At 45.7% G+C, this 26,493-nt stretch overlaps 2 protein-coding genes across 7 annotated transcripts in view; one reads left to right on the plus strand and one right to left on the minus strand.

The window, feature by feature from the left end:
- On the plus strand, positions 1-13,151 carry UBXN4 (UBX domain protein 4). 4 transcript variants are annotated; one of them, XM_066999232.1, is made up of 13 exons: positions 1-157; positions 4,088-4,190; positions 5,079-5,107; positions 5,753-5,871; positions 6,364-6,535; positions 6,960-7,065; positions 8,374-8,428; positions 8,576-8,740; positions 9,813-9,940; positions 10,742-10,844; positions 11,186-11,317; positions 11,656-11,864; positions 12,524-13,151. In XM_066999232.1, exons 1-13 carry the CDS (start codon positions 76-78, stop codon positions 12,660-12,662), a joined length of 1,542 nt encoding a protein of 513 aa, XP_066855333.1. In that variant the 5' UTR covers positions 1-75; the 3' UTR covers positions 12,663-13,151. The 4 variants fall into 4 exon arrangements, with proteins under 4 accessions (XP_066855333.1, XP_066855337.1, XP_066855334.1 ...); XM_066999236.1 differs by having other exon boundaries at positions 11,794-11,864; XM_066999233.1 differs by having other exon boundaries at positions 6,963-7,065.
- Positions 12,753-26,493, minus strand: part of LCT (lactase) — a 23,498-nt gene continuing 9,757 nt past the window's right edge. For all 3 annotated transcript variants that reach the window (XM_066999213.1, XM_066999212.1, XM_066999214.1), the window contains 11 exons: positions 25,710-26,355; positions 23,271-24,830; positions 22,680-22,948; positions 21,930-22,220; positions 20,464-20,662; positions 20,035-20,237; positions 19,583-19,692; positions 17,384-17,518; positions 16,112-16,335; positions 15,061-15,297; positions 12,753-14,351 (listed from right to left, as the gene is read on the minus strand). In XM_066999213.1, coding sequence (XP_066855314.1) covers positions 14,140-14,351; positions 15,061-15,297; positions 16,112-16,335; positions 17,384-17,518; positions 19,583-19,692; positions 20,035-20,237; positions 20,464-20,662; positions 21,930-22,220; positions 22,680-22,948; positions 23,271-24,830; positions 25,710-26,355 — 4,086 coding nt within the window. In that variant the 3' untranslated portion in view covers positions 12,753-14,139. The remainder of the gene's footprint in view (positions 14,352-15,060; positions 15,298-16,111; positions 16,336-17,383; positions 17,519-19,582; positions 19,693-20,034; positions 20,238-20,463; positions 20,663-21,929; positions 22,221-22,679; positions 22,949-23,270; positions 24,831-25,709; positions 26,356-26,493) is intronic.

Raw genomic sequence — 26,493 nt, forward strand, 5'->3', positions numbered from 1 at the left:
AGGGGGCGGTGCCGCGGCGCATGCGCCCCGGCGGCGGCGGCGGCGGCGGGCCGGGTGCGGGGCCGGGCGGGCGCCATGTTGTGGTTCGGCGGCTCCATCCCGGCCGCCATCGCCGCGGCCAAGCAGCGCAGCGCCGTGTTCGTCGTCGTCGTGTCAGGTACCGGGGGGGCGGCGGCGGGGAGCCGGGGGACGGGGGGGGCTCTGCCCAGCCCGGCGCTGCCCCGGCGGCCGGCCCGGCGCGTTGTGCTGTGTCAGGGCCGGGCGCTGCGCCCCCGCTGCCCTGCCTCGGCTCCCTGAGGGGACGGCGGCGCCTCACAGAGCCCTGACGCACGGCGGCTCCCCGGGTGCCCGCAGAGCGGCGTTTGGTGCGGGCAGGGAGCGCCCCGCTGGAAGCCGGGTCTGGAAAGGCAGGTGGTAGGCGAGAAGGAGCTCCCGGACAGGTGCGGGGCGACACCGGCATCTCCGCCCTGCAGCACCGCCTGCTGGGACCCGCTGCCCCTCGGCGTTACGGCTTTCTGTCGGGTTTCTCGAATATTTCAGATCCGTGGAGGTTTTTGGTGGTAGCTCAGAACCCAGGGCTGCTTTGGACTCGATACGTGTGCGCTGGGGGCTGAGAAGTGAACGTCGCGACTTGTTTACGGTGTTTTGGTGAAACTAAAACTCTGCGCAGAGCCGTCCTGTTCCCTCAGATGTGGCTGTCGGGTGGGTGGATGTGGAAATAGGGGATACGCAGAGTGCTGAGGAGCTCATGATTGCAGGGATGTAGCCTAGCTTTGGTATCGTAAGTAACGTAAGAACGTATGTTTGTTTTTATAAGCCCTGCAGAGAGGGGAGTGCTGCTTAGGGAGGCCGTACCCCCACGATGACAGGTCGGAGCCCCGCTGATGTCCCCTAGGAGCAGTGGGATGGGGCAAGCAGCCGGTGCCGCAGCCATGGTGGGGGAGTGGGCAGCTCGAGAACCTGCTTTGACACCCCGTGTGGGCACGGGGCGCTCGAAGGATGCCGGGTGCCAACACTTCGTGCTGGCAGTGGTTGGGGTCGTTGCTCAGGTGGATCCATGCTGACAACCCCACGCTTGGTGGTGGCGGTGGCCTTGGGTCTTCGCGCTGCGCAGCTGGCCAAGGGCATCGAGGAAAAGCGTTCAGGGCAGCTTTCTGTGCAGGAATGCTACTTCCAGACATGCTCTGTTCTGCTGTTTTGTGCACTTTGCCCAATAATATCTATGTGGACAAAACATTAATAAAGGGGAACAGTTAGTAAGAGAAGTGGCAACTATAAATCAGTTGTGATTTTAGGGTGGCCGCTGTGATGGACAGTTATTAGATTCAGTCTTGATGGAAATTACTGAAGTCTGTTAGCTTCACTTTATTTGCTTTGGTTCCTGCTACCATCTGTCTGTGCCTCTCATCCTGCTCCCTGCACTTCTCTAAACAGGCGCTAGAAAATGAAGAACTGGATTGTTCATTCTGATTCTGGAATATTTTCTAGCCAAGCAAGGAATAATGTAGCTGTTTATCTTAACGATGAGGGGGTACTGTGTGAGACTGCAGTTGCACATTGTTCAGCCAGTTTTTTCCTTTAACGTTTTTGTTCGCAGCTGTAATCCTAACACTTCTAGTTTAGTTTTTAAACCTTTATGGCATAGTTCTGATGATGCGGTTGTGTGAGCTTATTAAAGGTCCCATCTCTGGTACCTTCCATCTGGTACCTTGGAAGAGGTTCTGTAGGTGATTTTCTTGCCTTCAGGGTTAGAAGACTCCTTTAATGGTTAGAGTTACTTCATCTGAAGTTGTGGTTTTTTGGGTGTTTGTTTTTTTTTATTAAACTTCCTCAGATGCCTCCTCTGTTCTGACTGAGGTGTTTGAGATTATTGTTTCCAAAAGTTTGGCATGTTCTGATAACAAAAATACCAGGCCACTCACAACCAGTGCGTTTTCAGAAGTGGAAAAGGAAGGGGAACGCGTAGAGAAGACTTGAAGCTAGAATGTTTGTTTTTAGAAACGTTTGTAGAAATGGTTTTGCTTATAACTTTATTTTTAGTTGTTTTTTTTTTAACAGAACGATGATTTTTAATCCCAAGTTACTTGTTAGTGTTTTCTATCCGAGCTGTATCAAAGCACTCTTCAAGTTGGCTGTGTGGGATGACGCGAGGAGGAGGAGGTGAGCAGCTCAACGTTGCAGCCCGCTGTCAGTCCCAGAGCGGGCAGTGCTTACCCCTACGGGGTAGTTATGAAACGGTGAACGTTTTGCATGAAGTCAGCTGGACTCATCGTCTTCTGTAAGGGAAACATTTTTCCCTGATGACTGCGTGCTAAACAAGCTGTAACTTAGGACGTTGTGAATTTTGTCAAGTCCTTTTGAGCTTGACCTCTAGACTTCTGATGTTTTTTGTGCTTCGTTTTCGGGGTGTAGTTACTGCTACAAAGCTGTGACAAATGAACCTTAGCCCCCAAATGGGACAGGGTTATTAAATCAAAAAGCCATGCGAGTGGTGATTCTGCGGGTAGTCACAACATTAAACGGTGCTCCGTGACATACAGTTCTGTAAAACATGAGTGACCAGCATTTTCGTTCCCGGGGCACATCTCTGAGGTTGTTCTGTGAGTGATCCCCAACCTGCTTTTGTCTTTCAACATTCTTTCACCAACTGCAGCAGTTGTTGGGATGGACAAGTTAGCGTTAGGCAAGCTCTGAGATATTTTTAGTAGCCTAATCGGATGAGCACATGTGCTCTGAAGAAGTGTGTGCAGTGCAGGGGCTGCCGGTCCCTGAGCATTTGGGAACGGGGAGGAGGCTGCGTCGCTCTCGGCACGGCAGCTGCATCCATCGGCCGCAGTGGGAAGTGCTGCAGCTACAGGAGAACGAAAGGCTCCTATATAAAGCATCCAAATGAGTAACTTGGGGTGTACAGCCTAAGAGCAATAGAGACGAGTACTTTCTTAGCGTCCACAGTCCTTCCAGTGAGAAGCCACGTTTCCAAAATCAGCGTATTTTAGATGCCTTTCTTGCTGAGCAGCGTTGTGGCCGGCCAGCCGTAGCCTTGAGGGAGCAGGGCTTCACAAGGGAGCTGCACAGAAAGCTCTGATCTTTAACGAGTGAAAAGCACTGCATGAAATAGCAACTGGGATGAAACAAACAAATGGTTTGTTGTTGTCGTTGAATAACGGACTTGTGTGCTGGAAGCCAACGTGTGACTCAGTTCTTCATCAAGAGCACAGGCAATCCCAAGCTGCTAGGAAGTACTAGAAATGAAAGATAAACAAAAGCTTGTAGGTCAGTTTGCTTGTTGAAAAATAACAAACGTTCATCTGAATGCGTTTATTAACCCAAGTCCTCACTAAACCGGTGCTTTGGAAGGTAAAAGGATGATCGGCATTGTTTCACCTGGTTAAAATACCGTCCCGAGTGTGCGTCCCCAGAACACCTCCTGTTTTCCTGGCTTAAGTAGCTCCCCTTCTACTGCTGATCTTGTTCCGGTGGGCTCCTGACTCCTTTTAAACAAAATAAATGTATTTTTTAACATTATTAAACTCTGAAGCTGAATTTTGTTTTGAATCTCGTTTGCTGGATTATGTTTCCCAAGGGGTGAGAAGTGTAGTTCTACCTCTGTTAGCAGCTGCTGCACCAACACGTATTTAAATTTGTAAGGAAGGGCGAGCAGAGGATGGTAGGTCAAGGCTAACGCTGGGGAGGCGCAGTGGTTCGCTGACTGCTGTGAGCTCTCCTCACGTATTACGAGCAGACACCAAAGCAGAATGTTAAAGCATGAACATATTCCCTGTAACGTGAAAGCGAGGCCCAGCACAAGTTGGGCAGTGAGATGATGCAACTGAGCTGATCTCCAGACTCGCGATCAATTCCAGTCCCTTTATCCCTCCTCCGTCCGTGTTGTACAGTCCCTTCTGCTCACCTGATGCATCAGCTGGAGTGAATTGCCTTCAGATTATAGTGAAAAAAATCAACCCCTCTGAAAATGATTTTGAGAGACTTTTGCAAAGCTGATTTCAAGCAGCTGAAGCAAAGCTTAAATCAGACAGGAGCTGTTTGTTTGTGGCATGGTTAACTTCACACGTGCTGCGTTTTGCAGGTGAGGATGAACAATCCACCGAGATGGCTGCGAGGTGGGAAAATGAGAAGGTGACCGAGGCTGCCTCAGATGGTTTTGTTGCTATTAAAATCGACACCAAAAGGTTTGATCCTATTCTCATTCTGTTTCTTACATGATCTTCCTTTGATGATGATGAAAATAGAAGGCTTTTGAAGTCCTGTCCCTGATTTGAAAGTAGTCTAAATAGCATGTTCCAGAGCCTAAGTGAGTTCAGTGCTCCTGAAGCTACTGCAGTCAGAGAAAACTCCAAATTTCCAGGTTTCCTGTTACAGTGTGCAGAATATTCATTGTGTATTTCCTGCTGAATTTCAGTATTAGAATACTAGAGTATTAGAATATAGTGAAGAATATTTGAGGACGTCCTTTGTCAACAGGAAAAGATAGCAAAAAAAAAAAAAGCCAAGTAAAAAAAAAAAAGGAATCAAAACGCAAGTACTCGCATGGCAATTCTTGGTTTGCCCAGCTACGTCATGAATTTGAAAATTCTTAGGAATTCAGTAAGAATGGTCTGTAAGGCCCCGGAGAAAATGCTTCTCTCTTGCGACACACAATGCAGAACCAGTAAGGTTCCTGGATAAGTTACTCAGTTTGTTAGTATGAGCACCCCAGTTCTTGTGCAGAAAGCACGCTGACGTTTCCAAAAGTTGCATTATTTTGGAATGCTCTGTAGGCATTTTAGAAGAATTTATGTCTTATTTACACACAGTAGACTGGATTTTTTTTCCTGAATTGCTTCTTAGCATCGCTTCCATAAATAATAATCCGTAGTCAACTGTGACAACCAGGGATTGTCACCATGTCAACACTTATGCAAAATGTTAATGAGAAGATGTGAGTTCTTTAGTGTTCTCTCAAGTATTTAAATAGTTTTGTGTGGTGGTAGGACAGTTATTTTTATGTTGAAAGACTTAATCTAAAGTTGTTGCAAAGTGATTGCTGCTTCTAAACATGCATCTTTTCTTTCAAACAGCGAAGCGTGCCTGCAGTTTTCTCAAATTTGTATCCTTTGAAAACAATTTAGATACTGCACTATGATCATAGATAATTGCAATCCACACGTTAATACTGTTCTTAAGACAAATAATTACAGGCAATATTATTAAAAGTACTTCTTACTGCACAAAAATGTGTAATGGGATGTGTAGTTCAGAATTGCAGAGGAGGAGGAACAAGTGGGCTGGGCTCTGTCAGATACACAGGTACTTGGTTAGGTGAATGTCTGCCTGTTACATAGGTTGTTGTTTATAGCTCAGAAATGTGCGCGATGCTGAGAAAGAGAGCGCTGTACCTTGTGTGCATCATCGTGGCATTGTAAAGATTTCAGTGTTATCTACATAAGAAGTCATCTCACTTTAAAACAAAATCTTTCAGTTCCAAAGTGTAGTTGGTTGGATATGCGTGTGTTGGAGTCATTTATTTTGGCTCAAAACAATATCAAGGAAAAGAAGAAATACCAATCAGTTGTACACAGTGTTTTCCAGCATATTTGATAGCCTTTTTTCTTTCTCCTCTGGCACTTACTACTAGTAGCAGGTGGAAATAGAGTATTGGGCTAGAGGATGCTGTACAAAGGTCTTCTGCTTTTGCCTTAAATGTTACTCTATAAATTTTTGTTGTTTGTTGCCCTTAACTGTAGCTGTGCAGATCCTGTAGTGTGTGTTCCATCCAGTTTTTTTATAGGAGACAATGGAATCCCTCTGGAAGTAATTGCTGGCAGTGTTTCTGTAGAAGAACTTGTTACCAGAATCCATAAAGTCAAACAGGTAATGCTGGATCTTTCACATGGATATGCATGCGTGTTCGAGACAGGCCCTTAGCGTGCACCTTGGGGAAGTCTGAATTACTGGGTTTATATCCCTCCAACAACAAACCCAGCACATTTTAAATTCAGTACAGAAGTTGAACAGGTTTGAAAGCACTGTGCAGAAATGCTGCGCTATTTTTTGTTGTTTCACAGATTATTTTGTTATATTAATTTGTGTAACACCTACAGAAATGAAGATTATCAAGAACCCTAAACTGGAACATGCGATGTACTATAAGCATAGGTAGTTTTTATCACTTTGATTTCAATTGTGAGACTACAGTTAGGAAAAAATGTAATATTTTGTGTCACACTGAGCAATATAGGATAATTCTAGTTTTATATTTTAAATAGGAGTGATTCTCCAAAAATAATTTAGTAGCCTTGGCTTTTGAACCTGAGGAAAACATCTGAAGTTTCATTGTCTGGCTTTTTCACCGCAATTTCCTAGATGCATGCAGAAAAAGGGCAACCTTTGGAAAATCCAAGTCAGCCATCTGCTCCTCCATGTTCCTCATCTCAATCTGATGGTGCTCCAGAAAACGTGCAATCCACAGCAGCGGGGTTCTGTGACTCTGCGGAGTCCGCTACGTCAGAGACAATAAGGCCTTCTGCTGGTAATGGTTAGTATTTTTACCAAAATGATACGTGATTTGCTTGGAAATTGCTTTCCTTGTCTTACATTGTTATATGTTACATAAAAGACAAAGTGGACTTGCTGAGGAAAAACTTGAGTATAGCAGATCCTTCTTGCAGAACTTGTCGTTCTGCTCCTGTTGTAACGCGTGAGAAATACCCGGTTTATAGCACAACGCAAACTGTGTGTGCTGTCTTGTGATAGGATTCAGTAAAAGAGGTTTCTCTGGGTTAGTAACCTGAACCAAGAGGAGAGGGACGGGGCCCAAAGAGTTTAAACAGCAGAATTTCCTGTCTTCTGGAGATGTTCTAGCTGCTGCCAGTTACGGCTAATGATGAGCGTTTAATAATGCTTTTGTGATAAGAAGCATACCTTTTCTCTTGTGCGTTACCTTCCTGTAAATCACTTAGAAGATGGAGCAAATTCAGGTCAAGCAAGCCAGGAAGCTGCTCAGTCCTCAGATGCACAAGCGAGTGGTGCTCAGCCCGCGAATGACCTTGCACTCAAAGTAGAAAGGTAACTCTTCTTTTGTAGAGTTCCAATGTACTGTATTTGTTTCTTGGGAGGCACTTCTATTTTTTTTTTTGGATCAGACAGGCTTAATTACAGGATTTTGGTGCTGATTCTGTTGTCATCCAGCAGGCATTTATGTAGCCTTATCTTTGTTTGGATGTTTGAGATAACACTAGGGTTGATACAAAAACCAACTTTTAAATTAATTTCTCGTGTACTCTGAAGGAAAAGGGTGATCTGGAAAATTAATATTGTCATTACTTTGATACAGCTTTGCAATTATTTTGATAGAACTTGAATTCAGACTGTTTTGAAGGAGTTAAAATAGTGAACGGAAAGTATCTGTAAGACAGATCTACCTAAAACCAGTAACACATACATAGTAAATACATTTTAGTAGTATAAATCATCGTATTTTTAAAACTTCATATTTAATTTCAGTGTTATTCCAAAGAAGTTGGACAGTAAATGTAATTTTACTTGCAACTGCTAAGAAATGCACTGGCAAGACTGATAAGAAAGTCAATATTTTAATATAGATGCTAACGTTCCTCTTTTAAATGTGCATTAGTCTTAAATTGTACCGTATTTGCATACACCTAAAGCATTTCTTTCGGATGGAAGAAAAGAGAAGGCTCTGTGGTAGTTACCATTTTCTTTTAAAAAAGCAAAAGAACAGCCATTGTACAAACAGAAAGAAATTTCTCCTGTTATCAGACTGCTCATGTTATTTGGTCATGCCTGTTCCCAGACTTGAAATAGGTTGCACCTCAGTATGCTTTTTGAAATCAGTCCTCATTCTAAGGCACCTTTCTGGGGAAATGAGACACACACATGTGCATCTGTATTACAGCTGTGTGCTATGTGTTGCCTGTTTTCCAGTTTAGGAAGTGATGTGCAGAAGAAACCCGACAGGTTAAATAGTTATGAACAGATTGAGACTTGCGTGGTATTTCTTTTACCACAGATCATAAATAGTATTGCTTATTGTGTGTATTAAAAGGTGATTCAACCATAAGGATATATAAAATTATTCATTTTTCTGAGCAGAAAAGGATAGAAGGAACGTGTTAGAACTACCATGTAAAAACTGGAAGTTAGGGGGTGGATCCCCACCTCATGGTTTTATGGTCTGTACAGCCACACGTGGATGGATCATTATTACTCTTACACTAGGGGTTAGCAATGTGTTACTGTTCCTGTTCATTTTCATGAGCTTCCTTCTTCTGTGATTGCAAATGTGTCATCAAAAAAAAAAACTAATAGTAGATACTGTGATTTTAAGACTTTTCACTTTGTTTGTAAATTTAGGATAACAAAAAAGCTTGAAGAAAGGCGAGAAGAGAAAAGGAAAGAAGAAGAACAGGTAACATAAAAATGTAAAAGTGCTTGCAGTATTTATTTAGATACCCGTATTTGAATAAATGCTTAATTCCTGTTAAAACAAATACATTTCAGTCTTTTCCGAGACAATTTTGTGGTCCTGTTTTTATTGTCTCTGTTCTTTATGCAGAAAGAAATTAAGAAAGAAATCGAACGGAGAAAAACTGGTAAAGAAATGTTAGAGTACAAAAGACGGCAAGAAGAAGAATTGACAAAACGGATGTTAGAGGAAAGGAACAGAGAAAAGGCAGAAGAGAAGGCAGCCAGAGAGCGTATCAGACAACAGATTGCAATGGTAAATTTTGTGTTCTGAAAGATAGCTTTCTGCTTCTCTCTTGCAAGGGCCAACAGCGTACTAAAAAAGTAAACTTTCTTGTTAGGAGAAACATTGAAAGATCTTCATTTTTTCTGTTTGGAATCCTGTGGCCTTGTGTGGTAACAATCTGCGCATTTGTGGTTTTATAGTAGCACGTGTTGTGTATAAAATGAAGCTGCTGCTTTCATGTTCGTGGTGTGTCCTGGTTTCAGTTAGGACAGAGTTAATTTTCTCTTAGTAGCTGGTAGGGTGCTATGTTTTGGATTAGGATGAGAAGAGCGCTGATAACATGCTGATGTTTTAATTGTTGCAGAGCAGTGCTTACACCAGGCCAAGGACTTTTCGGCTTCTTGCTCTGTCCTGCCAGCGAGCAGGCTGGGGGTGCAGCAGGAGCTGGGAGGGGACAGACCCAGGACAGCTGACCCAGACTGGCCAAAGGGGTATTCCATACCATCTGGGGTCATGCTAAACAATATATAGGGGTGGTCTCTCAGAATGAACATACCAACTTGTCTTCTACATTGTTGGAGCCAGGTGGTGGATTATTATTAAATATTAAAAAAATATATACAATTTAACTGAGATCTGAAACAGAAACACAGGGAGTACTTAATTGTGGAGCATGCCAAGGAATGCTGGCTTCAAAATGGCAGGGGATTATTTTTTGTTTTAAGTTTGTATCTATACACAAACACCTATATATACAAGCAGTTCACAACAATTGAAATTCCCCCTCATTTCTAAGTTTTGGTGTAGAAAACTTAGAACTGCAGCAATGCAACTTGTCATAAGATTTTTTTTCCCTTTCTCTTCCCTGGAACATTAAGCTTCCATGGGAGGACCATCTGTTAACTACATGGATGAAGTGACTCATTGCAAGTGTGTGTCATCTCAACAGGGGATCGTGCAGTTTGGAGCGAGCACAGCTCTGCAGCCTGAGTCTTTCCTCCTCATGTTGGTGCAGTTGGGTTTTCAGTACAGGCTGTGCTTTAGTGAGTGTTAAGCTACAGTTTATGGTAAAAATGAAGTTTTCTGTTTGGTCTTTCCAAAGGATCGTGCTGAGAGAGCGGCTCGCTTTGCAAAATCAAAGGAAGAAGCAGAAGCTGCAAAAGCTGCAGCTCTTCAGGCTAAACAGGCTGAGCTAGAGGCCAGAAAAGAAGCATCTCAAAAGGAACGAAGGTGAGTTGTTGGAGAGAAAGCAGAAGTGTGTATTTTGGGGAAGAGGTTAAAAAAAAAAAGTTTACATAAGCTTCAGAAAATTAAATAGTGTATCCTAACTTGTTAACTGATGCTATGTTGGAGGGTTTAGTGACATAAAAAGTAGCTTTCTCTTGTAATGTGTACTCATAGCTATCTCCGTGAATGTTACATTCTCTGGTAACTTGCATTGTGTAAACATTTCTGATGGTGGTGCTCACCTCCTCTTCTTGTGTGTAGTAGAGAAGAGCTTTTTCTGTCTGAGCCTTGATTCGAATGCCGTGCACAACAGGCTGGGCAGGGAGCTGGATAAGGTAGCCGTGTCAGAACCATGCCTGAGCGCATGGTGCAGGCCCAGCAGTGCAGCTGGGCGCCCAGTTGGCTTGGAGCTGTGCTGGTGCGGGACCTCAAACAGAAACGCTGGGCCTTAGCTAGCAGAGAGTAGGTATTTGCCAAGCCAGTCTAAATGTCAGTGCCCTCATAGTGCAACTTCTCCAAAAAAATAAAGAAAATGAATTTTTAAAAAAAAGTAGTAACACAGGCTACACAAAATCATGTGTGGTTTGTGTTTCTTTCATGTGTTTACTAAGTTCTGCATGATCAATATAAGCATCCTGTTTGAATATTGGGGGGTCTTGGACTCTGATAAAAATGCAGAGGAGATGCGTTGTGATACGTAAGCAGGATCCAGTGTGGATCCAAATTTGTAAACCATATGTGCTGCCAGAAGTAGGATGACTGTACTGATGTGCTGACTGACTGACTGTGGTGCATGTCCCGCAGCCTGGTAGCCAGGATTCAGTTCCGCCTGCCAGATGGATCTTCCTTTACTAACCAGTTCCCCTCCGAAGCACGGCTGGAAGAGGCAAGGCAGTTTGCTGCACAGGTAAGTCAGTGTCTTGTTTCCTCAGTGGCGTGCTGATAACAGTGTGGTGGAGCAGCAACTAGTCGGTGATTGCGGTGGGATTGCCACCAGCTGCTTGCCTTTTTGTTTGTTTGAAGGGGGTTTGGTTAGCACCCTTTTCCCCTGCCACCAGCTACCTTTGTATAACTGCAGCACGTAACTGGTGAGATGTAAGATAGGAGAAATTCTTTATTTCTTCACATGGAGATCGTCATTTTGATAAAGAACTCTCGGTCAGTAAAGCAAGGGTGCTCAACTGGCAACTGTGTGATTGTTGGAAAGTGAGCGGTTAGAAATAAAGTGTTTTCTTTATGTTTTCACAGACGGTTGGTAATGCTTACGGCAATTTTTCGCTGGCGACAATGTTTCCCAGAAGGGAATTTACCAAAGAAGATTATGGAAAGAAATTACTGGAGCTAGAGCTGGTTCCCAGTGCTTCAGTGGTGCTGCTGCCGGTAGGTGTTGGGGTTTCGTTTGTTTGTTCCTCGCTTACCTGCAAGCAGCGATACTGTTGCTGTCTAGCTGCTTTTAGTCAGCCGTTAAAATACTTGGCTTGAATTTTGGTCATTCCTTTGTCTAAGATTGCATAATCAGGGTAATTTTGGTCAGGACTGATTTGGAAAAGGACTTTTTTCTGAGATGGATAGGCAGTGGCATTGGGATTTGTTTAATGTGTAACCAAAGGGGTTCTTTCCTCACCTCTACTGAACTGCTTCTAAGTTCGGTATGAAGTACTCTGTCTAAACGAGTAGAGCCTTAATACCTGACACGTTTGCTCCGTGTTCACATCCAGGCGGGAAGACCGGCTACTTCGGTTGTTCAGGCTTCAGGTGGTGATCTGTGGAAGTTTTTGGGCACAATACTTTATCCCCTCTTAGCAGTCTGGAGATTTATTAGCAACTTCCTATTTACAAGTCCACCTCCCCCACAGTCTGCTGCGAGAACCGCTCATCAGCAAGACCATTCAAATCCTTCGAAGCCCAGCAACAATGAGCAAAGCAGGTAATCAAAACTGTTTCGGGTGGCCGTTTCTCAAAATACTTGTTAGAAATATTTTTGTCTCATGTTGGAGAACTGCATGTCTGTCCCTCTCTAACTGCTGCTCTGTTCTGGCATTTTCTGACCACCATCCTTCATCTGGCTAGAGGATAAACTGGTGGCTGCTAAACTGCACTGCAGCAGTTTAAAATCAAGAGGATATCTTGATTTTTGTGTGTGTGATTAAGCAAACGCCTTACTGTTTGCTTTGATTTCCAACTACAGAGTAGAAAAAAGCATTGTCTTGCAGTCATTTATGACTAGGGAGTTCAGCTGTAGCTACAGTTCTGGGCGTCACTTGAGCTGATACTGTTTGGAGGTGACATGCTGATTTTCAAAACTTTGTGTTGTTACGGTGTGGCTGTACACAAAACGCAAGTAAAGCAGCTCAGCTGTTGCACGTGAAGCAGCCGCGTATCACCTCATCCTTTCCAGGGAAAATGAGAGTCTGTCACTTTGACTGCTAAATGCCAAATTTTCAGCTGGGGATAGCTTCCCTGTGAACCAAAGGGCTGAAGAAACCTGTTCTTGTGGAGAGAGAAGGAGGAGGCCTTGCTTGCCCAAGAGAAGCCAATGCAGTAAGTAGGGGAAAGTGTCAAACCTCACTGTCATTTGTACCCTAGGCAAACAGTCAGGAAACGAGTCATAGAGAAGCGGGGGGAAGACTTCAAAAAAGAAGGCAAAATCTATAGACTGAGGACTCAAGATGATGGAGAAGATGAAAACAACACTTGGAATGGAAATTCTACACAACAAATGTAGTTTTGAGTAACTGCAGTAACCCCTGTCTGGCTTTTTTTTTTTCTCTCCTTAATTGATCTAAGTCAACTAAAGCTTCTGGACCAGTGGGGCTTATTTCACACCAAGTGAGTTACTTAATTCTTATTCCTGCAGGGGAGGATGGAATAAAGTTGCCTAAGTCAGAGAAATCAAGGGGGTGCAGCTGAAGCTTAGAAGGCAAGTTAAGACTGAAAATCTACATCAGCTTTAATAATCAATACCCTACTGCCCTTAGGAAGGCACTTTTTAATCTTTAAATATTCTGCTACATAAATTTAAGGGTCAGATATATTAATATAAAGGTCACGGGAGGGGAATGACCGGTTAAAATGAGGGTTTCAGAAGCATTATAAGTAGCAAATCAGGTAACTAATTTATGTTTAACTTTTTTCTTGCTTCTGCAACTGCAGGCAAAACCTTGTAGTTTTTAATTCCCCAAGCACTCAATAAAATATTTTCCAGAAAACATAACTGTCATTTCTTGTAACGTTCTTCGGAAGTACTTGTGTCACAACCAAGTAAGCAGCTAGGCTTAGACACTAAAACTTAAAATACAGTGAGCAATCTTTTTCATAGAATCATAAAGGTTGCAAAGACCTTCAAGCTTTTTGTTGCAGTTTAAAGGATCTTACTCAGGAGTTGTTCCTGTTGAAATCTGGTCAAACGTGTATGAAAGGGTTTTGCATCTAGAACATGGCACAGGGAGGAAAGTACTTTCTTCTTTCTCACATAAAATAGAAATATTGCTGGAAAGAGGGATTGTAATAGAAGAGGAGGGAAACTTATTTTGGAAGTGGGAACAAAGCTTTCCTATGTGGAATTGTGCATTTATACATTTATACTTTTTGTATAGCCCTAAGCATTGCAGGTGTTCTGTGCTGCTTCAGCTTTCTATTTAAAGATGCTTCAGTTACGTATCACACTCTACAACTGTGAAGGCAGAGGGCTAGGCCAATTTTTGTTTTTTAATAATTTATGATAAAATTTGAAAAAAAGGAATTAGAAAAAAAACCATGCTGTACAGTAGCTGTGAGAACAATATCCTCCTCCACCTGTTTTTACCAGCCCTACCTTGTCTTCGAACCATTAAGATTCAGTAGAGCTTCATGGGAACACTCTTGGATGCCTTGAAGAGACCAGCAGGACCCCAGGGAAGGTGATGAAGGAGAGCAGATGAATGGTCAGGTTCAAAATCCTTGCACAACTTGGAACAAGCTATTTTAGTTCTGATATGAAGAAATCAAATCAATAACAGCTGGGAAAAAAAATCAATTAACAGAATATTTTTTTTCTTCATATTTTAACAAACAACAAAAAGATGGGGCGCCATCTCTAAGGCTTCCTTCCCCTTGTTAAGGTGCAGTAGTACGAGCACTCGGTCTCTTTATGCTGCTGTAGAATACAGTGTGATAGGGTTTCATTGTTTCAGTCTGTTCCCCATATTTAAACCAGTTGAACTTCACATTTTACTAAGTTCCATGTGTGATTGTTTACGGGATTTTTTGGATAACGTTCCGTACTTATATGCAAGAAGAGCCAGGCCCAGTGCTCCAATTCCGCAGAGAGCAAAAAGCACATACAGCGCGATTTCTGCACTTTGTGACGTTAAATCCAAGCCCAGGAAGCGCACGCTGTCAGCCAGTCCTCCTGCCGTGGGGACCGTTGGTGTCACTGTGCAGGGGAAGACAACAAGAATTAGTAGCCGGCCTGTTGTGAACTTATTCATGTACGTGTGCATTGCTTCTTCCTCCCTCTGCGGGAGGTTCAGCGCTGCTGGGCAGGGCCCTGGCTGTAGCCGTAGGTCTTTGGGATCAGGGACTGACAATTCCAGCTCAGGGTAAAGGCACAACCCGGGGTTAATAGGGAGCTCTTGAGGCCAGAGGAGGGGCAAGTGTTCCCCAGCAGTCATGGCTAATAAAGATGAACCTCTAAACACCCCCAACTGACAGGGGTTGCCATTCAGTTAACGTACTTAGCCCAGAGAACACAAACGATGGAAGTATTCCCCATGCCTCTTAGAATGCAATCAAAATTGTTTTTAAAAAAATACTGCAGGACTACTGGATGGGTGTGATTGGGGAAACATCCTATTAATCAGAGGAAAGTAGAATAGCCTAACTCTTTCTTTGCTGTGTTTTCAGGACAGGCACGTAGCTAGGTGCTACCCCAACATCTTTCAAAATTATTCTGGCTTTGCAAACGGAAGTGACCTAATTCTACATGACTACCTTAAGGCCTAAACAAAGGCTGACAATCAGGCAGTTTGCTACCAAAGCCCTTAAAAGAACATAGTAGAAAAGGCTGGGGTCTTTTAGGACCACAGATTACAGAAGGTGTCTGGGTTTAGTATCAGATGCGTGATTTCTGCTCCATCACTCACCTTCAGGCTCTGGTTCCAGACAGGGATGCGGGCCCGCTGCTGGATCTGGAAACCCGTTGCAGCTTATGATCTGTGAGTAGTACCTGGCGGAGGCCTTGGGGAGCCGTGGCAGGCTGGGGTCGGTGTAGTTGACGTGGTAGAAGCCAAACCTCTCGTCGAAGCCCACGGCCCACTCGAAGTTGTCCATCAGTGTCCAGGCTGTGTAGCCTCGCAGGTCGACACCGTCCAGCACGACAGCTGTTACAGGAGCACACACAGCAGGTGAGCTGAGCGGGCAGGTGGCACGGAGCTGCCCCTCAGCCCGCAGTGGTACGAACAGGGCAGCACACGAAAACGCAGCTGGGTGCAACCCAGTTATTGCCAACCCGGCCTCGGTGAGCTCACTGCCAAACCGTCCCCACTTCTGGCACCCACGTGCTGCTCTGAGGTGGTTTAACAGCTAAGTTACACCTCGCCATCAACCAAGGCAGCTCCATCAGCCCCTGGAGACTGCTCTTCTCTGCTCCGAAAATCAGAGCTTTCATTCAGCAAGCAAAGGTTTAAGAACAGAGAAAAGAACCTATCAATACACCATGAGTGTTCAAACAAGTGCTGGTGGGGCCCTCACTGCTAAAAGGCAGTAAACAAGTGCGTTGCGAACACCTGGCAGCCAGCTCCCCTATGGCAGAGCAGCAAAGTTGACCACGGCTGTAACTGAAACCAGTTCCCTGTGTTTGTTTGTCTGCTTGAAGTAAGGTGCCATTTTTAGAACCAGCAGCAAAGAACCCTCTCTCGCCAGATGCAGCTGTACAAGGAGGCTGCCCTTGTCCCACTCTACTAAGCCCATGGTTTGCTCTGCCTCTACTTCATCTTTCCCTGCACAAGTCTTGGCCAGCCATGCCCCGTGGCTGCTAACATCCAAAGGCTCGCAGCAGCAGACACAGAGCGACCCCCTGTGTACGTGTAGTTGACAAACACATTGCCAGTGGTCTTTCAGCTCTGTACAGCTCGCTTTGTACGTGCCAGGCTTGTTGGGAGACACTGCTAACCAGCTTTAAGTAGTCACCCTTACCTTTCAGTGCTTCGTTAATGTAGTTCCGATGGTAATGTATCCGCCAGGTGTCGTTGAAATCCGTGTCTCCCCGTTCTGATACCCCGTTTTCAGTCACATAAATGGGAGGGTTGCCGTACTCTTCCTTTATCCACCTCAGGAGCTTTCGGAAGCCAAAGGGCGTCACCTTGAGCCAGAAGGACCCCGAGTTCAGCCAGGTGCGGTCGGTTACTGAAGCGACACCCCTGTGGAAGAGGACATTGATCACAGGCCCATCCCTGGTGCCTGGCCCCGTGTCACTGCTCGCCTGAGAACGCGGCACTGAGCCCTGGGGAACTGCACCCGAAGTGACTGTGGCAGGGTGGGAAGAGCACAGAGCTCTGGGGAGGTGAAGAGCTACTGGTGCTCACAAGCCTCCAGAAAACACCTCTTCTACTTTACTTTAAAGTTACATTCTGCCTACATCAGCAGTTGCTGAGGGCGTGCTGTGTGCCCAACTCATGAGGCTGCCCCATCTTTGTCATTTAAAGCAATTCCTGCTTCTAACCTCTGATCTACACCGCAGTGACTGAGCACGCATCCCCTGCAGGAATGCAGGACAGATCCCAGCATCCTCTCAGGGACACACCCCAGGGGCAGTGCTGCAACAGCGAAGCACAAGGGGAGGTTACCCCAATTCCACACAGTTTTGTGAAAACAGCTCAGAAAACAGCCAACGTTCACCCTCATGAGTAGTCCCACAATTACCGTAATTGTCAGCAGAAAAACTCATAAGCTCCTATCGTTTAGCTTTTGTAACTTGGGAAAAAATCAACATGTAAAAAAGCTTGACTTACATACATTTAAGAAGTGATTTTGCTACTTAGGCTTTAAATTTAAGCTTAACCAATGTGTAGAGAGAGCCAACAACTGTTTAACAGCAAATGCAGTAGTACCCATAAACCAGGATAATCTCCCTCTTCAAACTACGGACTGGGGAAAAGGAAATATGATAAATACTCTTGAGAGCTGATACCGGGTGGGAGACTCAGAAGAGCCGATTCCTTCCTTTTAGCAGATGCTCTAATTTTCTTTGTTCTGTTTTAACCATTCATTTTGGATCATAAAGAAGGGGCTTTTGTGAAAATAACAGCATCACAGGTATGGTTTGGGGATATTTTTCCCTAGTATTGGTTATAACAGACCAATATATCTTTCTCACGGCTTTATGCACTATTAGTTTATATTGCTTAGTTTGCCCAGGCTCCAGGCGCGCACATTTGACTTGACCAATAACGTACATTTATATCTTACCTGTCAGAGTCATATGACAGAATCCCAGTAGAATAATTAAAGTTGTATGCTAAAACTGTAGTGTAATGGTTTAGACCAAAGTAGTCATATGTGCCTTTAATTCTTTGCTTTTCACTTTCAGTAAATTCTGGAAGTCTGCAACAGAAAACAGAGAAAAAGCACGAGCCCATAAAAATGCAGTTCTTTTCAGGATTTCCCCTTCTTTTGTTTCTACCCCCTCATCAGTCCTGGTGGCTAACTAAATGAAGCTTTTGCTAGAATTCAGGCAATTCATGTTGCCTGATGTAGAGGTCCCCAGGAGAGGAACGGACCTTTCACTGATTGGAAACGAAACACTGGGTGGTTCACACCCAAATAAAAGGTAGTGGCAGAAACACAACCTCAGCGCAGAGCTGCTGGCAGCCGCGGGGCTCCATGAACCAGTAACACTTGCTCTAGAGCAGGCAACAGAACTAAAGACAAGGCTGTTCTTTACCAGTCCTGCTGTTTTCTCTTGCTGTGCTTGAGCTCAGAAGTACTTTTGAGTTAGAGAAGTCAGAAACTTTCCCTGAGAGCATCTGTAGCACTGACGTGACTTCATCCCTGTATCCCTGTGTTCTGGGACCCAGAAAGGTTAAATTTGCACAGGGTTTGTCTTCACTGCAGCAGTTTGCGGACTGTAACACTGAGATGTTGAAAAGCTCAAAGGAAAGATGAAGGGAAGTAGCTAACAGATGTGTAAATGGAAGTAGAGCTTGGCAATCTCTAACTCCTACTGAGCAACCCCCTTTTCTTCACGTGTTTGTTTATAAATGCGTTTGCAGGGGGCAAGAGGCTTTGAAGTAAAGATAAAAAGTGGCTTTCAGCAGGAGTCAGGGCAGTGCTGAAAAGAAACAATACAAACAAGCTCTACAGCTGAGAAAATCAGATGAGGTGGGAGGCACTTCTGTACTGGTGACTTGGGGACCTACTCAACTTTCAGCTGGGTCACCCAGGAGGGAGCTGGAACAACGCAGCCAAGGCCCCCAGCCATGAATAAATGCAAAGAGCACAGGAGAAGTGCAGCAGAGAGCTGCACTGTGATCTTCTTGGAGGAAGATGGGAAAATCCAGAAGAAACTGGGAACTAGCCCGGGGCAGGGGAGCTCTGCTAGTTAATCTCAAAGTGCTTGGTTCCCTCCAAAAGGGAGGCCTCCTCGGAGAACATCTCCCTTTGGGATCTCAGCCCTACACAATCGCTGCTGTGGTGACAAAACAAGAAACAGTCAGGGACATCCAGGGTGCCCTGGAGCAAGAGGGACTTTCCAGTTCTCTTTTAGCCAGAAAAGAGAGAAAATTCTCTTGGGAATTCGGTCCCTAGACAACCACTGCTCAACATGCACTTCTGGCAATTCAGTGATGCTTGAGAGTTCACTCGCAGGCTGAGGACAGGACTTCTTCCCCAGACGGAGACACTTGGGCACTTCATCTCATAAGGCAACACACAGTGACTGTGCTATCTGAGTCATGGTAGCAACCACCAGAGAAGAAATAACATAAAAAAATGCTCAAGAATTCAAGCATTTTAGGCACATAAAACCAAAACTTAAGTCTTGAAGAGACCTGCCTTTGCTGCTGAGCACACACCAACTCTTCTGTCACCTCCCTCATTTCAGAGCAAGGGGTCTTACCACAGAGGAACAATCAGCAATACCCCCATACCTAACATACCCCCAAGAAATTGTTATTACAGTCAAGAGGGGGAAAGAAAAAGTACTGTCCTTGTATGTGTCTAGAAAGGGAGAGAAAAGGAAAAACATTCATAGTGGAAAAAAGATAGCGAAATAGGGTTACAAGTAATTAACTGGAATGGCAAACCAGAAATGTAATTCGGAGGCACCAATGAGTTCGGTACGTCATTGTAAGAACGATTAAAGCACATTTATCACTGTCAGGCAAATCACAGCATCTAATGCAGATCATTTATTACATCACACTGAGCTGCCAACCTAGTACCCCAAAGGTAGAAGCTTAGAGAAAGATTTATTTACATTAGTAAATTTAGTTTGCAAGAGAGGTGAAGACAGGGACCAGAAAAAACATAAAATAGTTTTCCCGTGAGGGGACGCCGAGATTTTTACCACACCATTTCACCAGAATCCTTCTACTTCACAGCACCGTCAGAAAAGCAGGTTTCAGCACAGCAGGCAACACAAGAGCAGCTATGTGCCTGTGCTCTTACCGAGACTGCTTCAGACCCTGAGCAAGGCTGCGCTCCCGAATCCTCGTTTTCATCACTTCGTTGTAATCGCCGTTTTTGAAAATGGGGTGAGCAAACCAACCTATGAGAAACTAACCCAGGAAATACGTATAAATTAGGTATCAAAACAAGGGACTTCACCATTCCTCTCCATATGCTGCTTTACACGTAGTACCAGATTTATAACGAACAAGCACAAAGAGATATGCAGGGATGTCCGTGTAATCGCAACAAATTTAATAAGCTTTTGGGACTGCAGTCATATTTTGTCTCATTTCTACTGCATACTCAGCAGAAGAGGTTGGTGTATTAGAGAAGCATCACTGCAAGGAAACGTATCTGAGATGCCAGCCCGGGCTCTGGGCAGCTCCAGATGCCAAGCCGAACACGCCACGAGCAGCCAGGGGAGCTGGGGCTGTCCGCGTGCCTCCTACCTGCAGGTATCGCCTGGCAGCGTCCCAGTCCTCCTGTTTGTGGGGGTTCCTTGGCTCTGCCCAGTCCGAGTTGATGGTGATGGAGATTAACCCTCCCTGTTTGGCCCGGTACGTCTCGTTGTACAGGTGCCAGGCTTCTGCGTGGGCCTTTATCAGGTTGTGCCCCACTATGTAAGGGGCTCGCCCCGGCCTAACGGAGATTCCTGCAGAGAGAGCAACAGCACAAGCGCTGGAGCAGCCATCCCCAGCTTCCCCTTCTGCTTCCTCCCAGGTAAACACACCCGGGACACCCAGAGCTGCCCTCCTGTGAGAGAAATAAGCCAGCTGCCTGCTATTAAATGAAACGTGCAGCACCTGGGGCCCTGAGGCCCAGCCCAGGGCTGAGATACTGCTTCAGCAGAGCTCTGAAACCCTGCTCAGCAGCCTCACCTGGGGCAGCTGTCCCGAAGCCATAGCCGAGATACGCCGTGTTGTAAGGTTCATTGAGGGTGATCCAGAACTTCACTTTATCTCCCAGCCTCTGGAAAAGGAGCTCGGCGTATTCCTTAAACCTCTGCACTATGGTATCGTTCTCCCACCCGCCGACGTTCTGCAGCGCCTGCGGGAGGTCCCAGTGGTAGATGGTCACCTGTGGGGAGCGAGCAGAGAAAGGACTCAGCCAGTCATTCCTTCCTTTCAGGTGTAAGGACAACAAACCAGCCTCATTTCCGAGCGTAAACCCTGCTGGGATCTGCAGCTAGGAAAAGGCTGTTTTCTTTGTCGTTTCAATCACAGAGCAGCTACTTGGCAAAACTATGAACAAATGAGTAAAACAGTTCTACACAACAAGAACATCTGTAATTATCTCTTACACTTGTTCATCCTACCTGTAAGTAGGTACATTTTTTGCAACTTATTTATAACTTTATAATTAATTTGTAACTATACACTTTTTATAACTTATTCTTCTCCCAAGAACACATCTGAACAGTGTTAAGTACCCAATTCTTATAAAATTCATTAATTTCTGTAAAAAATTCCCATTAGGAGGGACTGTCCCATCTTGGTGACGCTATGCCTACAACTTATTGACATATTAACCAAATATGTGACAAATCTGTCAGTGACATATTAACCAAAGCACTCCCAGCAAGGAACCCAAACACTCTAACTTAGGACCAGAGTCCAAGCTGACAGAAAGCCTTCTGGGCTAAGCGAGGAGTTTCTTAACGAGCTATAACTCAAAAAACCAAGCGCCTAACAAGTGGGAACAAGGGCCAACAATGCAGAAGGCACATAAAAGCACTGCTTGGGCTTTTAGGAAATAAGAAAGGCCAAAGCCTTCCCAATTCTGCAAGTCCACTGCAAGCAAAAAGCTCAGAGAAAACTTGGGTGAGCTGCTGAAAGGCTGCGCAGTGTCGGGAGCGCAGAACAACCTCCTTGCCTCGCCGTCCACAGACGAGCACCGCTTCTAGGGCGGTCTGGGGGGACCCGGCCACCAGTGGGGAGGCAACAGGTCGGTGGGACTTGGGAAACAGCAAGTTGTTTGGAAACAGCCAGCAATAAGGCTACTGTGATCTCCTGGGTAGTAATTGCAAATGTGTCCCTCTATTCCCAGCACGTTTACCTACTCAAAAAACACGTTTCCTCCCGGCACACAATGAAAAAAAATTCTCTGTGAAGGAGGGAGTGGACTTAAACACACGCGCGCTCTGAGTGTCAGACTTGGGTTCTGCTACTGGCCTACACATCAACGGGTCTTGAACAGCCTGGGAAGTTTGTAAGGTGCGAGGGTTTCCCACATTGGGATCAGAAGACAGGAATAAACCAGAGAAATCTGAGAGTCGGCATCTCATCTTTCAACATGAGGATAATTCTCAGCTCCTGCACTCTTGGATTTCCACTTTTACAGTTACCTGAGGCATTATGTTGGCTGCCAGAAGAGCGTCAATCAGCCTTTCGTAGTAGTTCAGTCCCGCTTCGTTGACGTATCTGGTGGTCCCGTCTGGGAGAACACGGGACCAGGAGATGGAAAAGCGGTAGTGAGACACCTTGAGGTTTTTCAGCATTTCCACGTCCTCCTCGATCTTGTGGTAGCTGTCACAAGCTACGTCCCCGTTGTCATCATTGCTGATTTTCAGGGGGGTGTGAGAAAATTGGTCCCAAATGCTAAGTCCTTTCCCGTCTGCTCTCCATGCTCCCTCAATCTGTAATTGAAGATGGAGGAGGGAAGGGAGAAACCATTAGCAACCCCACATTTACATCTTGGCCCAGCAAAGAATTCAGCCTTTTGGCCTTTGCGGCACCACAGAATGTGTTGAGCTATCGGCTTAAGCCTTGAAGCAGTAATGTTTGCCGCACCAAACTAGTAAGAGCTCTTGGGCCTCACGGCACAGAAATTTTACCAAAGTACAGTGTCACGGGGGAGGTGTTGTGTCAGTTCAACCTGCTGCTCAGTGTTTGCTGGTTCCTGTGAAGCCCGTGCTGCTGTCTCAATATTCCCGTGGCACAACCACACCGTTAAAAGGAAAGAACTTGGAGATAAGTAAGGCAGTTGTTACAGCAACCCTCAATTACCATAGAACCTGTTACAAAAGCTGTGGGTGTCTCATCCGAAATGAATTAACAGCCACCGGTACCTGAAGAGTCAGCCCTCATTTCCTAACCTGGTACGCTGCTGTCGCTACGCTCCACCAGAAGTTCTTTGGAAACTCCCCATACAGAAATTCGTCCTCCTTGGGCAGCGGGATGCCATTATTGCGGATGATTTCTGCGTAGTACACAGCCGAGCGCTTTGGGGTTCTTGGCCTGTTGGGATCATCAAAATCGACCTGGTGCAGCCCAAATCTTGGATCATAGCCGTTCAACCACTCAAAGTTATCCATAAGAGACCAAGCGTTGTATCCTCGCAGATTAACACCGTCCAGCTTGTAAGCTGAAAGACCAGAAGCAACGGAAGAGCATCAGTGACACATTACGCATCGAAGGAACCGCAAGGAAGTCACTTGCAAACACACACACACACTGCCAGCTTCACAAAGCTGACTGACACTAGACAAGAAAGACCATGAAAGACCCCACAGTCAGAGGATACGAATGGCCATGCAAAGGAGAGCACAAAAAAATCACCATTTGTGTTGCATTCAGGATATTTAAAGACCGCTAACAGCTGCTTTTAAAAACTACCTGTCAGAGGAAGATAGTGATGGAGAATCTAGAGGAGTCACCCGCCAGAGAACAAAAGCAAACGTTTGTACCTTTTAAAGCTTCATCGATGTACGTTTTGTGGTAAAGGATCCTGGTATGGTCATCAACATCCGAGCTGGTCTTTATCCCCACCCCGTTCTCAATGATGTATATTGGGGGATTGCCATACTCCTCTTTGATCCAGTTCAGCAGCCTCCTCAGCCCCCAGGCCACAGCCTGATGGCCAGAAAGAGCTGAGGAAGGCCAGGAGCTGTCGATACTTGTTGAAACTTCCTGGTCGTACTCGTAAGAAAAGGGCTTCAGACGGGTTGTTGTGTGGGTTACGAATCTGGAAGTGTAGGTGTTGAAGCAGAAGACATCTGCTGTGCCCCGGATGTAGTCACGCTCCTCGGCTGTGAAAACGGGTAGGCGGGATGACGGCAGGTTCTGCAGCTCGCTCCTGTTCCCAACTTTCCACTTCATGACCTCAGGGTAGTCGCCGTTTTTGAAGATCGGGTGGATAAACCACCCCACCAGGAACTGCAAGTACCTGTCTGCAGCTTCCAGGTCCCTGGGGTCACTCGGTGTCTTCGGCTCGGCCCAGTCGATGTTGGGACACAGAGAAATGACCCCTCCCTGGCTTGCTCTGTATTTGTCGTCGTACGTGTGGTACACCCTGGCGTGAGCTTTCAGCAAGATGTGTCCCACCTTGTAGGGAGTGCTCCCGGGGTCTTTGACGTTGGGTGGGAATTCCCCCAGGCCATAGCCAACCCAGGCAATGACTTGGGGTTCGTTGAATGTGATCCAGAACTTCACTCTGTCCCCAAAGGTCTGGAAACAGAAGTCTGCAAAACTATCGAAGAGTTCGATCAGCGCGCTGCTCTCCCAGCCGCCGATGTCCTGGAGAGCCTGGGGCAGGTCCCAGTGGTAGAGGGTGACGATTGGGGTGATGTTGTTTGCCACCAGCGCGTCAATGAGGCGGTTGTAGTAGTCAACTCCGTGTCTGTTTATTGAGTCGTTCCTTCCGGTGGGGAAAATTCGAGGCCAGGACAGAGAGAAACGGTAGTTCTTTATCCCTAAGGCTCTCAGCAGGTAAATATCTTCCTCCAGCTTGTTGTAGCTATCGCAAGCGATATCGCCAGTGTCGTTGTTAATTACGTTCCCTGGTACATGGGTGAAGTTATCCCAGATGCTGGGCCCTTTGCCATCAGCGTCCCAGCCCCCCTCTATCTGGTACGCAGAAGAAGACACACCCCACGTAAAGTCCTCCGGGAACGTCCCGTAGAAGTATGTGTCCCTCTCAAAGTCTGTTTGAGATGAAAACTTCTGCCAGACAACCTTTGACTTGGAGGGGACTTCTGATGCTGGTAAATCTGGCAACTTTGATGGCATGGGTAGGTCAAACACCACTGGCGCAGGGAGTCTGTTTGAGACTTGGGGTGGGAAACCATTCTTTTCGATAACGCTGGCATAGAAATAAGCGGATGCCTTGGGAGTCCTTGGTCTGTTGCTGTCTTCAAAATTCACATGATGTAGCCCGAATTTTAGGCTGTACCCCACGGGGCCTTCAAAGCCATCAACCAGGGATCGAGCAATGTATGACTGGACGTCAACCGTGTCTAGTTTCACCGCTGCCACAGAAACAGCACAAGACTGTTAGTCACCGGGACATTTTCTGAACACACCACTGCCTAACGCAAGCACTACTTCAGAGGGTAACGGGGCGATAGCCAAACGGCTAGGAGTGGTCTTCCAGGGAAAACAAAACAAAACAATTAGGGTACCCGGCAAGAAGAGCATCAGCACTGTCGTAGGAGCTGGTCAAAAGCTGAGTAATAAAAATGCATCAGAAGAGAAATATTTGAGTACAGGACGCTTGTGCCACTGGCAGCTCTTCTATCAGTGTGTTGGGAACTAGGTCAAGAAGACCAAAAGCTCTATACTGATCACCAACATATTTAATAAAGCTTTCTGATGTTATTGATTTGTGTATCTGAAGAGAAGAACAGTAAAATCTCTATTTGAAGTCTCAGAACTATAACTGTCCAGAACTTCAGTCACAAGCATTATTTTTTGCGTCAATTGGATACACAGATTGCAAAGATACAGCCGTACCTTGAATCTTACTCAAAATATTTGAGACACAAACATCTTCCTAAAAATTCTAACCCTCAGTAGTGCAGGACGCTGTCAGTTAGATCTGCCTAGTGAGTAAGGACTTCATTCAGTCCTGACCTATGAGATCTCTGTAGGTAAGGGCCTGCCTGCAGTCAAATTATCTTCAGGAGAGCTGAAGTACATGAACACTGTTCTCACAGAGAATGGCTTTAGGATCTAGGCTGTATTTGTCTGCATGTATGAAAGACCTGTTCCATGACCTAAACAGAATGGGGAGTTCCATATCCCCACACACATGGTGATGTTTTAAAGCTAATCACGGCAGAAGAGATGGATTAACCAGTTGCCATTAATTAAAAAAAAAAAAAAAAAACAAAAAAACAAATCCGTACCTTTTAGAGCCTCATTGATGTACCGGCAGAAATAATCCACTCGCAGAGTGTCGTTAATACGATCCCCTACGGCCTCTGTTGGCATACCGTTTCCTGCTATGTAAATTGGGATCTTTGTCCCTGTGTACTCCTGGGACACAAACTTCAGCAACCTTCTTAATCCCCAGGGGACGACGTGGATCCAAGCAGAGGCAGTCTTTGGCCAAGCAGGATCCACATGCAAGGAGAAGTTCCCGATGCTCTCATAGCCTGGTGCGCAGGTCCCGTTAGTCACGGCACTAACCAGGCGGGAGGTGTAATGGGAAAGCCCAAAAAAGTCTGCAGTCCCTTTCACCCAGGCTTTCTCCTCCTCTGTAAACACAGGCAGCTGTGCAACTGTCGTGGAGCACTGCTGGTTTACCTGCTGGATCTGAGCCTTCAGGACGTCTGGGTAATCACCGTCAACAAATATGGGGTGAGCAAACCAGCCGAGCATGAACTGCAGGTACCGCTCCGATGCCCTCACGTCCTCGGAGCTGGTTGGAGTCTTGGGTTCAGCCCAATCTGAGTTCAGCACCAGCCCCACTTTTCCCTGTTGCTGAGAACGGTATCTGTCGTTGTACAGGTGCCAGACGTCGGCGTGAGCCTTGAGAATTGTGTGAGCCACCTGGGGGCAGAGAGCAGAGGGATGGATTTGTGTCACACTGCTTTGCGGGATTTGGATTAAGCGTAAGAATCTGGCTGATTTCGGAACAGAAAATAAAATCTAGCATCCATGAACTACCCCATTTTCTGGGGAGTATCA

Source organism: Anser cygnoides, chromosome 6 (assembly GCF_040182565.1).
Source record: "Anser cygnoides isolate HZ-2024a breed goose chromosome 6, Taihu_goose_T2T_genome, whole genome shotgun sequence".
Lineage (NCBI taxonomy): Eukaryota > Metazoa > Chordata > Aves > Anseriformes > Anatidae > Anser > Anser cygnoides.

Coding starts and splice junctions, on each gene's coding strand:
- UBXN4 (XM_066999232.1), top strand. CDS start 76: ATGTTGTGGTTCGGCGGCTCCATCCCGGCCGCCATCGCCGCGGCCAAG. Junction 11,318..11,655: donor CTTCAGTGGTGCTGCTGCCG/GTAGGTGTTGGG, acceptor GTTCACATCCAG/GCGGGAAGACCGGCTACTTC. Junction 11,865..12,523: donor AGCAACAATGAGCAAAGCAG/GTAATCAAAACT, acceptor TTTGTACCCTAG/GCAAACAGTCAGGAAACGAG.